The following is a 17791-nucleotide window of genomic DNA, read 5'->3' as shown; positions in this document are numbered from 1 at the left end:
ACGCCAGACCCCCAACACAGAGCAACAACAACCACCACCATACACCACCATTATCGCCACTACCACCACCACCACCGTCACCAACATCACCACCACCTCCTCCACCAGCACCATCACCTCCACCTCCACCACCATCACCACCACCACCACCACCACCACCACCAATAACGTCACCATCACCACCGTCACCTCCACTTCCACCATCACCACCACCTCCACCACCATCACCTCCACCTCCACCACCATCACCACCACCACCACCACCACCAATAACGTCACCATCACCACCGTCACCTCCACCTCCACCATCACCACCGTCACCACCACCACCAATAATGTCACCAGCATCAACACCTCCACCACCATCACCACCGTCACCACCACCACCAATAACGTCACCAACATCAACACCTCCACCTCCATCACCACTGTCACCACCACCAATAACGTCACCAACATCACCACCACCTCCTCCACCACCACCATCACCTCCACCTCCACCACCATCACCACCGTCACCACCATCACCAATAATGTCATCAACATCAACACCTCCACCTCCACCACCACTGTCACCACCACCACCTCCTCCACCACCACCATCACCTCCACCTCCTCCACCACCACCACCGTCACCAACATCACCACCACCTCCTCCAACACCATCACCTCCACCTCCTCCACCACCACCATCACCTCCACCTTCACCACCACCATCACTTCTACCTCCACCACCGTCACCACCACCATCACCTCCACCTCCACCACCACCATCACCACCACCTCCTCCTCCACCACCACCATCACCTCCACCTCCACCACCACCACCACCGTCACCATCACTACCACCTCCTCCTCCACCACCACCATCACCTCCACCTCCACCACCATCACCACCGTCACCACCACCACCAATAATGTCATCAACATCAACACCTCCACCACCACTGTCACCACCACCACTGTCACCACCACCACCACCTCCTCCACCACCACCACCTCCACCACCACCACCAATAATGTCACAAACATCAACACCTCCACCTCCTCCACCACCACCATCACCTCCGCCTTCACCACCACCACCACTTCTACCTCCACCACTGTCACCACCACCATCACCTCCACCTCCACCACCACCACCACCGTCACCACCACCATCACCTCCACCTCCACCACCGTCACCACCACCATCACCTCCACCTCCACCACCGTCACCACCACCATCACCTCCACCTCCACCACCATCACCACCGTCACCACCACCACCAATAACGTCACCACCACCACCATCATGACCATCACCACCACCATCACCTAGAAAGCCACACAGATTTTGGTACCAGGAGTGGGGTGCTGCTATTGCAAATACCAAAAATGTGGAAACAGCTTTGGAATTGGGTAATGTGTAAAGACTGGAAGAACTGCCAAGCCAAGGGATGTTCAGGCAGGATGGGGACAATTTTGAGGGCCTCCTGGGAGAAGGGGGGACCAACACCAGCCCGGGATCCTGAATGCAATAAGTACATGGGCATCCAAACCTGGAGCTGTGTGGCTATGGGCAAATTACTTAAGGCCTCAGTTTTCTCATCTGTGAAGTAGGGATGATTTTAATGCTCTCCTCATAGAGTAGTTAATGCATGTGGATTTTATGTAGTTATTATAAGGTTGTGCACATAACGCACTCCTGCTAAAGCAGACACTTGGCTTGCAAACTACCCTGAGGGTGTTTAAGACAAAAGGAGAACGTACACCAGGGAGACGCTTTGGTTTTTCTCCCCAGACCATGTTCGTTTCTCAGGCAGGAGATATGCGGGTTTATTCTGGGCTATGGAGAAGGAAGCCCACCTGCAGGAAGAAGGAAGTTCTGTGTGAGCCCAAGGAGGAACTGAGTCCTGCAGATGTGGGAACCCAAGGCTCCTGATGCAAGACAGAAGGCAGGGAGCCCCTGGCCTTGGCGCTCAGAGACCTGCAGGCTTCCCACAGGGTGTCAGGATGGCGTGGGCACCCCCAGGCTGCATCCCCTTGGGGTCCCGCCCAGCAATTGCAGTGCTTGCTTGACATGTGGGGCTTGACTATCTCCTGGTGTGGCCCCAGGAAGCTGGCCTCTACTCTTAGCTTCCTGTGGCTGCTGTAACAAAGAGCCACACACTTAGTGGCTTAAATCAACGGAGATACATTCAGTTCTGGAGAAGGGGGGTCTGAAATCAGCTTTACAGACTGGGATCAGTTGTCCACAGGGCAGTGCCAAGGCCCCAAGGCAGGATTGGTTCTCGGCCTCCCAGGGTCACCTGCAGCCCTTGGCTCCTGTGTTGGCTCTCCAATCTCCAGCCGCATGGCCCCAGGGCCTTTCCCTCATCCATCTGTGACAAACTCCCCTCCAAAGGCCCCTGTGAGTGCATCGGGGCCCACCCAGAATGTTCCGGACCATCTCCCCATCTCGAGATCCTGAGTCTAGGTGCATCTACAGACTCCTGTTTTGCCATGTCAGGTCACAGCCAGGTCCTAGGCCATGGACGTCTTCTGGGGAGCTGATTCTGCCCACCACGGGGACTCACAGATGGGGGCCTGGAGGCGTGATGGAAGGATCTCGGGTGGGAATCCTGCAGTGGAGAGGGCAGTTCCAGCCACATGCTGCAGAGAGGACGGCATTTAAGGCCTGCCCCGGTCTGGTCCCAGCTGCAGAACAACTGTACCTGCCCTTTTCTGCTCTGGCCAGGTGAGGAGTGCTGCTCACCATCACCCCAGACCTGTGGTGAGACAGGTATCCTAGAGGCCCCTGTTCTAGTTTGCTAGCTGCTGAAATGCAATACACCAAAATGGAATGGCTTTTAAAAGGGGTAATGTAATGAGTTGCTAGTTTACAGTTCTAAGGCTGAGAAAATGTCCCAATTAAAACAAGTCTATAGAAACGTCCAATCAAAGGCATCCAGGGAAAGATACCTTGGTTCAAGAAGGCCGATGAAGTCCAGGGTTTCTCTCTCAAGTGAGACGGCACATGGCGGACGCAGTCAGGGCTTCTCTCTCGGTTGGAAGGGCACATGGCGAATATGGCATCATCTGCTAGTTTTCTCTCCTGGCTTCTGGTTTCATGAAGCTTCCTGGGAGCCATTTTCCTTCTTCATCTCCAAAGGTTGCTGGCTCATGGACTCTCTGCATCTCATGGCTACATCATTCTGCTCTCTCTGAATCTCTTTCTCCAAAATGTTTTCTCTTTTATAGGACTCCAGTAAACCAATCAAGACCCACACAAATGGGTGGAGACATGTCATCCCCTAATCCAGTTTAACAACCATTCTTGACTAAATCACATTATTCAGAGAGATTATTCTATCACAGTTTCAAACATACATATTGAATAGAGACCATTCTACCTTTATGAAATGGGATTTTGGTTAAAATATGGATTTTCTAGGGGGCATACTTCCTTTCAAACCAGCCCAGCCCCAGAGAGGAGCATGTGGCCCGGGCTAAGGCAATCAGGGCAGTGCCCCCCACTGCACCCCCCACCTCAGGGGTCAGTGCCGAGCTGGCCCTGCCCCACCTGTCCAATCAGAGTTAGCATGCAGGCCTTGGTGTATAAGCCTGAGAAACCAGATGGGATGAGACCCCCAACCTGAGAGGGGGAGAGGCAGGCATGGGGTGGTGGGTGCCCCCCCTCCTTAGCCTTACCCCTGCAAAGGTGGCTCTCCCCTCCCAGCCACTGCCAGCGCAGAGCAGAGAAGCCCCGGGGCCCCAGGCTAAGTCATCCCCGCGCCCCACTGGGCTCGGCCTAGGCCGGTCCTGAACGTCACTTCCTGGCTCTGGGCTCAGGGTGTCCCAAGGCCGTGTCCCTCCGCCCGCTCTGACTTCATTTGTGTCCAGGCGCTGCTCTCTCCTCCCAGCAAAACCCCTCTCCCCCGCCCCCTGACCTCCTGCCGCCTCCCCGAGGTGCTCCTCCACCCCCACCCCAAAAGCCTGCCTCCCTGTCCTGTATGGCCTCCCACTGGACACTGCAAGGCAGGTCTCAGGGGCGGCCCCTCCCCCCCTGTCTTTCTCAAGGACCCCCCTCCCCACCTCAGGTCTCCTCAGTTTGCACCATCACTTTGTTGACTGTCTCCTTCCCCAAGGCAGAGGTATCTGTCCTTTTTAAGCTTTTGCTCTGCAAGGTCACTTCAGCCCCTCTTTGTGTGTGAAGGCCAGCGGGGAGGAGGTGAGGGCGCTGACACCCCCCCCCCCCCTTAGGTCCTGGACAGCAACCCCTACCCTCCCTGCCCTCTGCCTGGGGCCTGGAGCCCCTGACTCAGCCATGCCAGGTGCCTCTGATGCAGGACTGGAGACCAGCCTTCCCAGGCCAGGTGGGCGCTTGGGGGATAGTAGGTCAAGTCAGTAGGTGCACAGTCCGCCCTGGCTCAGGAGTGCCAGCACAGCATGTCCCTCTGCTCACATGCTGAGCCGGGGCTGCCCAGTCCCTGCAAGAGTGAGGCACAAGTTAGGTGGGGGCCCTGGAGGGCTGTCTGCCTGCTGGCTCTTCCCTTCCTTCTCTCCTTCCTTCCACGCAGCCGTTCCTTCCTGAACAGCTGATGAGACCTGGAGGTACCTCCCGTTTCCCACCCCCGGGGGAGGGCTGCCGGGAGGGCGGGGACAGGGATTGGCGGGCAGGGGGCGCTGCCGCCTGGGGCCTTGAATCCACCCTCCTTCCCAGGCTGCGCGAGCTGGGGAGGGGCGCGGCGGCTGCGGGCGGGGCGGGGTGCCCGCGCCTGCCCCTGGGTGCCCACGCCTCCTTCCCAGCGCGCCCCGGCCCCGCGTGAGCCGACCTCGGTCCTCCCGGGGTAGAGCTGAATCTGGGTGACGCCCTGGCCTCCGCGGCCGGAGGGCGGGCGGGGGGCGGGCAGGGGGCGGGCAGGGGCGGGGCCCAGTACGTCACCCATACCGCGCGCTGAGCCCTCCTAAGTCTCTGAGACCCGCGGCCGGACGTCTCCCGCGGTCAGAGGTCTCCCGCGGCCCGAGGTCTCCGGGCCCGCCGGGCACGCCCCCCACCATGCGGCTGAGAAGGTGGGTGTGCGGGCCGGGCAGGAGCGGAGGCGCGGCACCGGAAGCGGGCTGGAAGCGCCGATCGCCGGGCGCCTGTGCTGGCGGGCGGGACGCGGAGTTCGCGGAGCGCACCTGGGGGCGCAGCGGCGGTGGCGGGAGCGCTGGGCGGCCGCCAGGGGGCCGGGCCGTCGGTCTGGGGCGAGCGGCGGTCACCTGCCCCGGTGTGCGCCCCGGGGGAGCTGCGGGCGGGAGGGCCGGGCGGCCGCACAGACCACCAGCGCGCGAAGGTGTGCCTGGCACGGGGACCGTGCTGAAAGGAGGGGCCGTGACTGCGAGCTCCAAAGCCGCACAGACCGGCCCCTGCCCCGGCGGGACCCAGCCACAGGCGGGCACCCCCTCCCCCTCAGGCCTGCACCCCCAGCCGGGGCGCCCCTCCTCCGTCTCTGGGGAATTCCTGGACGGCAGAAGAGCCCTGAAGGTGGCCTTGCCCCAGAGTTGGCCTTAGCGGCCTCGGAGGCAGGAGCCGGCGGTAGGATGCTGAGCCTGTGCCCACCTGGGATTCCCCTCCTGCCCTCAGCGCCCCCAGCCGGGGACCAGGGGCCTGTCAGGACCAGTCCCCCCACTCAGCGCCCGTCCTGCCAGCCCCTTTCAACCCTGTCCTCCTTGATGAGCTGGGGAGACACCCTGCCTAGGTGTGCCCCCCACGTGGGGCTCCCACAGGTAGAAGTGGGTTTCCTCAAGATCATTCCCTCAAGACAGAGGAAAATACGAATTCCAGGAATGCCAAAGCCATCAGCCATCTCTTCTTGGGGCGGGGCCCTGCCCTCTGCTTTCTCCCCTGGCTGTGGTCTGGGTGTAGGTGGCAGGGTGGTGGCAGTGCGTGGCCGGGGAGGGGCTGCAGGCCTTGGGGGGGGTGCAGGCTGGATGGACTGGATGGGTGCTGTCAAGCAGCAGAGTCCGCCCTGAGAGCCAGGCTCACAAAGCATACAAGGAGGGACTCCGAGAGGCAGCTGGGTGGGCAGCACATGGGGAGGGGCAGAGCTGTCTCTCCTGTGCCCCCACGGGCCAGGTGCACCCCCTGAGCACACAGGATGGCTTTTGCTACCTGTGGGCAGGAAAAGCATGGAGGGGCCTTGGCAGCTGGCACCTGTGAAGGTGGCCCTGGAGGCAGGAAGGTGAGCAGAGAGGACAACCGTTCTGCCAGCAGCCCACAGGATGTGGGAAGGACCCGCCTGCAGGTCCCAGCCTTCGGAGGCCAGGGGGAGTCTCTGGTGGCTCCGTGGCTGGCTCAGGCGGGATGGTGGTGCCTGCACCTACTCGCCTGGCTCACGCCACCATCCAGGCTCAGTGACAGCCCTCGGGGCTGCAGCAGGGCTCGCTGTGGTAAGAGACTGAACTTTCCACCCCCAATGGCCCTTGAGCAATCTCAGGCAGAGGCGGGAAGGGGAGGCATAGAGGGTCTCCCCAAGACAGATCCTTAGGGGCCCCGCTTTGGAGGCGCTGGGAAATCACAGGTGAGCGATGTCCCCGGCCCCTGCTCTGGGGGGGTGGGGGTGGGGATGGGGCGCCACGGTGTGGGGAGGCGGCCACTGAAACCCAGTTTGGAGTCCTGGGGTGAGTGCTGGGACAGAGGAGGCCCAGGACCCTCACCCGCTGGCTCATCCCGGGAGGGCTGTCTGCAAGAGGAGGTGGCCAGGATGCTGGCCAGGATGCCAGACCCAGGGCATGTGGAACCACCGAAGTCATCGGAGGGGCTTGAGGGGGTCCCCGGGCGTCAGGGCTTTGAAACTAGAGGAACCCAGGAGGTGTGGAATCTGAATGACCTTCTCCGGCACAGGCGTGTCCTATAATTCAGATTCACCTGCGTCTATTTTGGGGCATTTTGAGTGTCCTCCATCTCCCCAATTTTCAGTGAGGCTGCTGCAGATGTCCCCAAAGGCTTCCTTTGTTTCGATGCTTCTTCAGCCTCCATGCCCAGGAAGGAGGGCTGGGCCTTGGCCAGTGGCTTCTGCTACCTGTGGTCACCTTGGTCCCTTGCTGTCTAGGTCAGGAGGTCCCTGCAGGTGGACGGGTGACGGCTACAGGTGGTTCTGTTCACAGGGAGGCCTGGCCCATTGCCCGGGTCCCCCAGCCCCTTGGAGCTCCCAGGGGAGGGGAGTTTCTGGCCTTCCTCCCAGGATCGCCATATCACCTGGAGAAGCAGGCTTGGTGTGCATGTGCCACACCTGCCTGCCCCCTGCTCACCTGCCTCCCACTTGCTTTCTTGCAGCCTCGGCCTGCCCCTGCTGCTGCTCAGTGGCCTGCTTGCAGGTAAGTTCAGGCGGTGCCTCGGCCATTGGAAAGATTCTGGAGCGTCCCCCAGCGGGTACAAGGCTTGAGGGGTTTCTTTCCCACTTTTTGGGGGGAGCCCTTTTGAGCAAGCTGTGTCCCCTGAGTCTAGTGCAGGATCGAAGGCCCTTAAAGGGTCACTTTCCTGCTCTCCGTACTTCCCCTTCCTTCTGTGGGGCTCGGCCCCTCTGCCTTGGCACCCCCCGCTTCCGCAAGGACGGGCTGGCCCCCCAACCTTGGCCTGGCCCCCCATCCCAGGAGGGGTGCCGCTTTTCCGGTGGGTACTTAGGGGCTGGCACAGACAGCAAGCTGTGCCCTGCGTGTGCCTAGCGTTGTGAAGCTGTTGTTGAGAAATATACGTTTTCCACCTCGCGTCTGAATTTTTGAAAAGTTTGTATTTTGAGTGAGAGAGCCCCAAGAAGTTATGAACATCGCTGTCACTCCGTCCACACCCGACCGTGTGGCAAACCGGGTCGCAGTCAACGCCCGAGTTTCTCAAGCATCCTGCCCCGAGTGTAGCTTGTTTCTCGCGTCCTTTGTGCGGGGGCGGTCAAGCTTGGCGTCCCTGGCGCGCATGCCAGCTCGGGTGACTTCAGGGGCTACCTGTAGAAAACCAATTATTTTCCCCTTTTTCAACTCCTGCAGAAATCCTTCAAGAAAGAGAAGTCAGAGGGATAGTGGGCAGCTCCGTGGTGCTCCCGTGCGTTCACCCTGAAAGAAACAGTTTCGATTTAAATGACCTGTACGTTTATTGGCAAATCGGCAAGACGGTGGTGACCTACTACCTGCCCGGGGACAGCTCCGGGGGCCACAAGGCCAGCCAGTACCGGGGCCGGACGCAGCTGCCCCTGCACACCATGCAGCACGGAGACTTCTCCCTGCGCTTGTTCAACGTCACCCCCCACGACGAGCAAGAGTTCAGCTGCCTGGTGTTCAGGAAGTCCTTGGCCATGGCGATGGTTCTGGGCGTCACCATCAGGCTGCACGTGGCAGGTGAGCCCGTCCTGGTGACGCACCCAACCACCAGCCTCGAGGCCTGGCAGAACTCCACATGCTCCCGACGCCGACGTGCCTGTCCCAACGCCAAAGTGCCCCTTCCGACGCCGACGTGCCCCTCCCGAAGCCGACGTGCCCCTCCCGACGCCGACGTGCCACTCCCGATGCCGACGTGCCCCTCCTGACGCCGACGTGCCCCTCCCGACGCCAGCATGCCACGCCCAACGCCGACGTACCCGTCCCAACGCCAAAGTGCCCCTCCGGACGCCGACGTGCCCCTCCAGACGCTGACGTGCCCCTCCCGACGCCAGCATGCCACGCCCAACACCAACGTACCCGTCCCATCGCCAAAGTGCCCCTCCCGACGCCGACGTGCCCCTCCGGACGCCGACGTGCCCGTCCCAACGCCGACGTGCCCCTCCCGACGCCGACATGCCCCTCCGGATGCCGACGTACCCGCCCCGACCCCGACGTGCCCCTCCGGGCTTGCCTGTCCACTCCGCCCTCTGCCCACCGGCTTCCGCTTGGCCGCACTGGAAGCTGAGCGGAAGGTCCCTCGTCCGGCGAGCAGCTGTGTTTTCCTTGAACTCTCCACCTCAACTCAAACTGGGCGGGCTTCGGTGAAGGCGGGAGGGTGGGACACCCTAAGGCGGGAGAGCGCGGGGAGAAGCAGCCCACGCTTTCGTGTGGGAAGAGCTGCAGTCCCAGGCAGCCTGGGAAGCGCAGATTTGCAGGGGGACCGCGGGGGTCCCCTTGGAGGGCAGCCTGGTGACCCCTTTCTGGGATGCGAATTGAGGGGTGACGCCCGGGCAGAGCAGGGCCGCACCCACCGCCAAGTCCGGGCAGCCTCCGACCCTCGGCCTTGGAAGCTGCGGTCTCTGCTCAGGGGGGCTCGGGGCGGTGAGGCTGGGGGCGGCGAGGCTGGGGGCGGCGAGGCTGGGGGCAAGGCTGGGGGCGGGGCGGCGAGGCTGGGGGCGAGGCTGGGGGCGGGGCGGCGAGGCTGGGGGCGAGGCTGGGGGCGGCTCGGAGCCCCTCCGGCGCTGCTTGTCCCCGCGGCCTCGCCGCACCCTGCCTTAGCTGCTTCGCTCTGTCTGTGTGGCCGTCCTCCCCGTGTGTCTGTTTCTGCATCTCGGCCCACCCCATGCCAGCAGGGCTGATTCCACCTGCAGAGTCCTGTTTCCAAATGAGGTCACCGTCATGGGTGCGGTGGGGTGGGGACTCGAATGCCTTTGGGGGAGACCACGTTTAACCCCCAGGATCTGTGTTCGTTTCTCGCAGCCAACTACAGCATGCCGGTGGTCAGCGCCCCCAGCAGCGCCTCCCCGGACGAGCTGACCTTTACGTGCACGGCCACCAACGGCTACCCCAGGCCAAACGTGTACTGGATCAACGAGACGGATGGCAGCCTGCTGCCCGCGGCTCTGCAGAATTCCACGGCGGTCCGGAACGCGCGGGGGCTGTACGACGTGGTCAGCGTCCTACGCCTCGGGCAGGCCCCTCGCCTCAGCGTCCGCTGCTGTGTGGAGAATGTGCTCCTGAGCCAAAACCTGACTGTCAGCAGCCAGGCAGGTGAGGCCCCGGGGGTGCTGCACGCAGACCTCTGCCCCCAGGTGTGGGGTGAGCAGTGACTCAGGAGCTGCTTGGACAAGGTCCTTCCAGAAGGGCGGCTGGGAAAGGGGAGGGCCAGGCCCGGGGCGAGGCCAGGAGCGCTCAGCTTTTGGAAGATGAGGGGCTGCGCTGGCCGTGGGCAGGTGCCCCATTCGTAGGAGCCACAGGCTCCCCTGTCTACCTGTCGCCGTCACGAGCATTGAGGCAAGACATGGAAAGGGGAGGCCCAGGAGACTCGAAGGTGGAGTCTGTCGGGCTCTACCTGCTGCAGGGAACGGGGTGCAGGGACACAATTTGCAGGGTCCAGCTCAAAGCAAAATGCAGGGCTCACATTCAGAACGTATTGTGAATTAATTTCAAGACGGCCACAGCAGAACGCCGACCAGAGCGCAGAACCCTTTGAGCCCACCTAGACAATGAGGAAGAGGAAGGCTGCGCCTACAGCCTGCCCTTGAAACTGCACTGAAGCCAGTGCAGTCCTCTGGAGGGCAGCTTCAGGCAGCGTAGGAGGTGGAGCCTAGAAGGTTCTCGAGCCCAGGTGCAGGCGGGAGGAACTGGGTGGCCAGTCACAGCCCCAGGCCCCTCCCCAGACCCCATCGACCAGAACCTCTGAGTTGGCATCTGCGGTCACGACAGTGTTTAAAGGCTTCTAGATGATTCTAAGGTGTATTCAAGGTCAAGCCCTGCCTGGCCATCATCTCTCCAGTGTGTTTGTTGGGTCATGCGGCGTTAGCAACAGATTGCCCAGGAGCAGTGTGTCTGTTTAAGGGTGCAGTCCACCGTCCCGGGACTGGGGAGCCACGTTCAGGCAGAGGCGTCCGAAGCCAGATGCATCACAGAGACTGGAGCTGCTGCTGTGGAAAACGGTCCAGGGGTCCTCACAAAGTTAAATGCAGACTTCCCACATGGCCCAGCAATGCACCCCTAGGTCTGTACCCCAGAAATTGGAGGCAAGACCTCAGACAGACACTTGCACGCCAGCGTTCCTGGTGGCCGACAGGACGTGGAGCAGCCTGAGTGCCTGCCAGTGGGCAAGTGGACAGGTAAATGGTGCTGTGTCTACATGGTGGAATATTCAGCCCTCAGAAGGAGTGAACTTCTGGGACATGCGGCAACGTGGCCAGACCTCGAAGACACCATGTTACATGACAGAAGGAGCCAGACGCAAAAAGCCACGTTGTGTGATACCACTTACAGGAAGCGCCTGGAACGAGGCTGAGAGCAGAGTGATGGCTGCCAGGGCCTGGGGACGGGTGTGACTGCTGGTGGGGGTGGTTTTCTCTCGGAAATGACGGAACTGTTTTGGGACCAGACAGAGGCGAGGGTTGCACAACTTTGTGGATGTCCTAAGTGCCACTATATTTAGCATGTTCACTTGGAAGTAGTTGATTTCCTCGTATGTGAATTCTGCCTCGATTAAAAAGAAAAGAGGATGCATCCAGCTCCTAGGCAGGACCAGCCTTTCAGGGAGGGTGGTGGCGCCTAATGGAGTGAGCAGGAGGTGTGGGACCCCAGGACACACTTGCTCGAGAGACCGCCTTTGTCTCTCTCAGCCTTAGACTGGGAAAGTCGAGAAGTGATGTCATAAAGCTCTTTGGAGGAGACGCCTCCCTGCAGCGCTTGATGCTTAAGGATGCCAAGACTGTTTTCTGCTTTCCCCTTTACATTTTGGGTCATTTTCCCATTTCTCATAGAACCTTTCAATGGAACCAAAGACAGGATCGTGGAGAAGCCCGTCCACCCCCAGCAGAACAGACACACGGTCGTGTTGAGCCTCTGTGGAGCCCTGGCCATTCTGGCTCTGGTCGTGGGCTGGCTTTGGAGGGGCCACTGTACCCGTGAACGCAATGCAGGTATGGGGCGGGCTCGCCCTGTGGATGCTGTGCGTGTGTTTGTTGGCGTGAGCATTTGCCTTTTTAAAGTTCCCAAACTCGGCAAGGTGCCAGTGGTGTGGCCACTCCAGGAAGCTGCAGCCAGAGCCCAAACCTCTCTTCGGCTCCACATTCCTGAGATGGCCGAGTCTGCAGAGGCTGGGGGTGCAAGCTCTCGGGTCCTGGGTCAGAGGCCAGGCCAGGGGTGCAGGCTCCCAGGTCCTGGGGTCAGAGGCCAGGTTGGGGCCACCCACAGGTACAGGCCCAGCCTTTCCTAAGCCACGGGTGGGGCTGTCTCTGTAATTCCAGCCAATCCCAAAGATTTTTCTGGAAAGCGTGTGTTTTATCCACATAAAACCCAGTGACAGACTCACAGTGAAGGGCAAAGGAAGGCCATGACCTAGGCCACTTGGGGGCTCCGTCACCAAGCTCCAGCTCCTGACCTGAGGAACTTGCAGGGCTATCGTGTCCAGCTGCCACCTCGGGGGATGGAGGGCAGTGTCCCCAGGTGGGCTGGACACGGCAGAGGACAGAGCACTGTTAGAATAGAAGCCAGCCGCCGTCAGAGTTGGAGCTTTCCCCTGCAGGAGTTTCTCACCCGCCCTGGTCCTGTGGACATAGCTGCCCTCGAGTTTCCACCCGATCTAGTCACACACAAGTCAGTTTCCTGACCCGCAGCCAGAGAGCACAGATAATCTTCCAGTCCTCCTGCACACTCGCACTCCGAGGGCATCTTCCTCCAAGGGAGGAGTCGAAAAAGTGAAGGCAGCTGTCTACCGAGCGGCCTCGTGGGGGTGTCAACTCCAGCACAAGAGGGACTGCCAAGCCGGGGGCAGGGAGCATAGCAGGACCCCCCAGGACATCACAACCCGCGGGGCCTCCGGAGCTGTCCCTTCCCTGCCCCCACTGCCTGCCCTCACGGTGTGGTTTGTTCTCGCAGGTGCCCAGGGAGCAGGGCCGGAGCTGGAGCTGGCTGGTGAGTGGGCAGGGGCGGAGGCTGGGCTCGTGGTGGGGGGGCGGGCACAAGGTTCCACAGGCCCAGGACAGGCTATTCTACTGTTTGCTTTCTTATTTCTTTCCCTTTTGGCTTGAGCAATGTTTTGATGACCAAAAGTCCATTTCCGGGGACGTGGTGAATCCCCTCCAATGCTGTGGCGTCTCCTGCGCGTGCTTTCACGTGCAGTTGTGGTCTTTTGTGCATTTTCTAACATCTGGGAATTTACACACTTACCCAAAAGGAGAGCCTGGTCTGAGGAGCCCCAGCACCCTTCTCCCTGCTGCCCCGTCCAGCCGCCCTATCTGCTTCTCCCTCTCCCCCCACCGGCATCCCTAGAACAAGCTCAGGTGCCATGTCGCTTTGCCTGGGCTGGATAGCTCTCCAGGGGGTTAGAAGGTGGGGTCTGATATTTCCAGGTGGAGGTGACACCTCACGGCCCAGAACAGATAGCCACGTGGGTCCCAGTTTGGGGAGAACTCCCCTGCGCTCCGGGTGCTGTGAGCCACCTGGGGGGCTCTGCCATTGCCCAGTCTGGGCATGACACCTTAGGCTGATCGCAGGGCCCCTCTGTGCCCCATTTTCTCCTATGGAAAAGGGGTCCCCGGGGGAGGGCGGTACACGGCGGAGACTTCTACCTCTGCTGAGATGCCCCCAAGATCCTGGGCAAGCCAACTTCAGAGGCTTTTGGGGACACAACTTTTTGGGGAGCCAGGCAGACTATTCCTGATCGGGGTGTCCCAGGGTACTGTTCATAGCCTTCCACATTCTGTCCCCAGAGGAAAGCGAGCAGGCCCCAGGACTCACCCCTGTTCCTTCTACTCTTTCCCTCCAGGACCACAATGAAACAACTGTGCCTCTGGGACATGGACGGTGCCACCAGGAGAGCCACCAGACAGTGCCAACCTCTCGGACCTTGGCTGCCTGAGCACACGCCCGTCCTGTGAACCACGGGGCAGAGACTCTGGCAGGTCGGAGGCAAAGGACAGAGACAGAGAACTGCCCATCCTCTTGCGCCCGAGGACAAGGAGTGCCCCAACCTGGAGGGGACGGACACACCTCTTTATAGGACCACAGCCAGGCCAGTGACGACGTGCTGGGGTACGAAACTGACCAGTCTGAGGCACTTTCGGCACTGCTCAACACCAAGGCCCCCGAAGGGGCGGGTATCCCACTCTTTCCAAGATACCCTCTGGGGATAAATCTGGACTGGACACAGGCCATGCGAGGCCTCACCACCATGAGTCCACCGTGTAGGCTGGCACCCACCATCTGTGGCGAAGGGACAGGCCACATGGGACCACCAACGCAGGACACATCCGACACTGAGGAAGCCCGTGAAGACCGCACCGAGCCTCGTTTCCCTCTGGACGGGGAGAAGGCGTCCTGCAAAGGTCCAGTGGGCGTTTAGAAGGAGAGAGTCCGCCGCTGTGTGGGTTTCACGCCATCAGCAGCCGGGTTCCTGGGGTTGAAGGACACGTGCCTGAGGAGGCCACGGTGCCCTCCATCATGACGTGAAAGGACATCACTGCAGGCCTTTGAGGCTGAGGCGCATGTCCCTGCCAGCCGTGTGCACCATCAGAGCATGGCGGCAGTTCACGCCAGCAGTGATGCACACTGCCTCAGTTTCCCCCCGCCTACCACCTGTTAATCCCTGCCTCTTGTTGGCCTCAGGCCTGCTCTCCTGGAAGGATTTTGAGGTGCTTATGAAGCCCCCTGCACGTGTTGGGGATCCGGTAGAGACCCGCCCACACGGTGTGTGTCCCAAGGCCCTGCCCCTGCCCCCAGGGCAGCTCTCCTGACATGACCCAGGTGGAATGTGGGGTGAAGTTCTGGGAAGGAGCCAGGGCAGCCAGCTGTGCACATCCCCCAGGAGAAAGGCATGGGATGACAGGTGACATGGCCGCCCACTGGGGATACAGCGTCCACCAGAGCTGCGGGCAGCACCCCGCCCTTGTGTCCCCCACAGTTCCCTGCGGTTCCCAGCACCGGGCGAGGCCCTGCCCATTACATCCGTGCTCATTCAGTACCAACTGTTGCGTGGGGCCTGCCCGTCTCACCCCTGACTTGGAGCAAAGAGGCCCCAGGGTCAGAGGTTAAACTGAGCTCAGCACTCGCTGCGAGAATTCGTTTGTTTTGGTACACAGAATTCTCCCGCGGGCTTTTAAATGAGCGTGGGAGAACCTCACAGACTTTAACATGAAAGCATTAGATCCCAAAAGGACAATAAACAAGTCATTAATTGTCACCCTAGAGTCGAGTGCTCGGGGCAGGGGTGGGACGGGCTGTTTGACCAAAGTTGGGGGGCTCATTTTGTAGCAACTGTGAAGCTGATTCCACAGCAGGCACCTTAGGAAGCCCCCCAAGCCCAGCGGCTGAGGTTCCCATCCCGGCGGCACACTTGTGCCCAGGGGCACTGCCCATCGCTGGACACACGGGGGCCCAGGACCTCGTGGGGTAAGATAGTGGTAGCCGGGCTGCTTCCCTTCAGCGGGGGAACTTCTGCAGCCGGCTGGTGGCCCCCAAGCTCAGACCCTGCACCCTGAGTCATCGTCGCCCTGTTGGACCCTCTGAGACCTGAGGCCTGCCAGCTCCCCCTGGCCTGTCTGCAGCCACGATTGTTCCGGAAGGCGTGGGCTGCTCTGCAGGGCCCCTGGCCTGGGTGCCCTGGTGAAGCGTGCCCCAGTGATGCCCTTTTGGCCGAAGACTGCTGCGCTTGGTCTTTGTGCTGCGATGTAGACAGGCCGCTCCAAAGTGCTGACATTTCCTCTGCAGAGACCGGGCTTAGTTTCTGCACAGGGTGAACCATGCGTGTCTGCTGGGGGCTGGTCCGGCCTCCTGGGAGTGTCGGCGGCCACTGCAGACATTTCTGCCTGTCACCCTGGGGGCCTGCTGAAACTCGGTGGTGGCCAGGTGCCCCGGGTGCCAGAAGTGCCAAGGCTGAGCTTCCCACCCCTGCGAATGGAGGCTGAGAAATGCTGCCTGCCCAGCTCCCACGGGGTGAGCTGCTGCGGCGGGGTGACTCCCTGTGGGGTTGCAGGCAGGGAGGGGTGGTCTGGGGTGTCTGCACCTAGTGGGTGAGCTGTGACCTTCCCCCGGCGCAGCTGGACTCGGGTGATCCCTGGGCAGGGTCAGCTCAGCCACACCACCCAAGCACGCCGTGGCCCTCTGTGCCTCAGTTTCCCCTCCTGTAAAATGGGGTGGCTGGGACATTCCTTGAGACCCTAGCCCCCACAGCTGGGTCTCCTCTGCCCCCACCCAGCACCCCACCCCACCAGCAGCACTAAGCACCCCATTCCTGGGAGGGTACGAGGTCTGCCTGCTCCCCAGGTTCCTGAATGCCCTTCAGGGCTGTGGACAGCCCCCCACTCCCTCGCCGCAGGGCTGGTGGCCGCCACCAGTGCAGAGGCCAGCAGACTTGAAGGCTCTCCTGGAAAACGTGGATGTTTCCCAAAGGGCAGAAACAATGACCTGGGGGCTCCTGTGACGTCAGGAGGGGTTGGGCAGCTCCGAGGTGGGGTGAGTTTTGCCCTCGGGCACAGGGGCTCTGGTCTTTAATATCCACGGTCCAGGGACGTCTGTCCACATGGCTTATCCTCAGTGAGTGGCCGAGTACAGCTGCGAGGGCCAGGGGCTCCCGGCGGGCCCCTCCGCTAGAGGCCCACAGGTACTGCCACTGCGACAGAGACACAGGCAGGGGACAGCCCGGTGGCCCCTGCCAGGCCCGGGGGTAGGGACCTTCTGGCACCTTCACCCATAGGGCACCCAAGGAACGGCCCCCCAAGGCCCAGGGACATTTGCTCCCCACCCTGGCTTTGCTTTGTGGGGGTGTGTCCCCAGAGTTTGCAAGTCCAGAGCTGACCAGAGCCCCCCACCTCCCCTCGTCTCCTAGGGCTGCTCGTTTTGGTCCCGCTCCTTTTCTGTTTCACACGAAGCTCCTGGACTGGTCTCCTCCCCACTCCCAACCTCCCCCTTCCCCAGTGTCCTCCCTCCCCTCCCGCTGCCTTGTGGTCCCCTGGATGGGGGCAGGAGGGGCGGGGGGGGGGGCCACAGTGCATCCCAAGGCTCTGGGAGCTTGATCCCTGCTGGGCAGGACCCCCTGCCTCCACCCTGCCATGTTGGGGGGTAGACGAGCACAGCTGTAAGGGGGTGGCCCCCAAGGCACTGAGGTGGGCCGGCACTGGGTGAGAGGGGAGCCGGGGGGCCTGGGCTGCAGCTCCCGGGGCTGACCTGTCCTGGGCAGGTGGGGCTGAAGGGCTCCGGGGGCGGCTCTGAGGGACCGAGAAGGCACCCCGTCCTCCTGGCTCCGGGCGCACCCCTCCTCCCCTCCTAGCCCCCCACTGCACCCAGCGGGCCCAGGTCCCAGTGCTCAGTGCTGCCTGCCCACCTAAGGCTAGGCCACACTTTGAAGAGGAGACCGCAAGCTTGCAGTCAGCACCCACAGTCCTGGCCACGCCACCCTCTGACCCCGACAGCGAGGCTCAGGCCTGGCACCAAAGAGCCACCTGGGAGGGCTCTGTTCCCGACCCCCCACCAGCCACAGCTGGGGGAACCCACGGGATGGGGTTTGGACCCTTGAAGCCCCTTGGGGTGCACCTGGCCCCTGTGAAGGGAGGCCCAGGGCGGCGGGCAGAGTGGCTGTGGGTGGCTGAGTTTCTGGAGGAAGCTGCAGGGTGGAGGTAAGGTGGGGGCCAAAGAGCCACAGGCCAGGGAGATGGGCCCAGGGCTGACCACCCACATGCGTGCATGTGGCCAGGGCTGGTTGGGAGAGGGGTCAGCCAGGGGGCCCCATGCGCCGGGACTCAGCAACCCAGCCCGCTCACGCCCTCTGCACCCACGGGACCTCTCTCACCCTCCCACCCCCTGTGGCTGAGTCCCAGGCCAGGGATCCTCAGGGGAAACAGGCAGAAGAGAGACCAGCCCCTCTGATTTCACATTCCAGCTCAAGACTTGAGAGCCACACTTTATCTTTCAGAAAAGA

The 17791-nt window shown here is 61.6% G+C and overlaps 1 protein-coding gene across 1 annotated transcript; it reads left to right on the top strand.

The window, feature by feature from the left end:
* Window positions 1-4906: 4906 nt before the first annotated feature.
* On the top strand, window positions 4907-14309 carry ICOSLG (inducible T cell costimulator ligand). Its single transcript, XM_077119136.1, has 7 exons — window positions 4907-5034; window positions 7283-7323; window positions 7987-8334; window positions 9616-9906; window positions 11640-11798; window positions 12757-12792; window positions 13647-14309. The coding sequence occupies exons 1-7, from the start codon at window positions 5021-5023 to the stop codon at window positions 13736-13738; spliced, it is 981 nt and encodes a 326-aa protein (XP_076975251.1). The 5' UTR covers window positions 4907-5020; the 3' UTR covers window positions 13739-14309.
* Window positions 14310-17791: the final 3482 nt, after the last annotated feature.

The sequence above is a fragment of the Tamandua tetradactyla genome, chromosome 10 (assembly GCF_023851605.1).
Source record: "Tamandua tetradactyla isolate mTamTet1 chromosome 10, mTamTet1.pri, whole genome shotgun sequence".
In the NCBI taxonomy this organism is placed as follows: Eukaryota; Metazoa; Chordata; class Mammalia; order Pilosa; family Myrmecophagidae; genus Tamandua; species Tamandua tetradactyla.
Note: the sequence above shows the minus strand (reverse complement) of the source record. Positions and strands in the feature narration are given on the sequence as shown.

Coding starts and splice junctions, on each gene's coding strand:
- ICOSLG (XM_077119136.1), top strand. Junction 8,335..9,615: donor CATCAGGCTGCACGTGGCAG/GTGAGCCCGTCC, acceptor CGTTTCTCGCAG/CCAACTACAGCATGCCGGTG. Junction 9,907..11,639: donor GACTGTCAGCAGCCAGGCAG/GTGAGGCCCCGG, acceptor CATTTCTCATAG/AACCTTTCAATGGAACCAAA.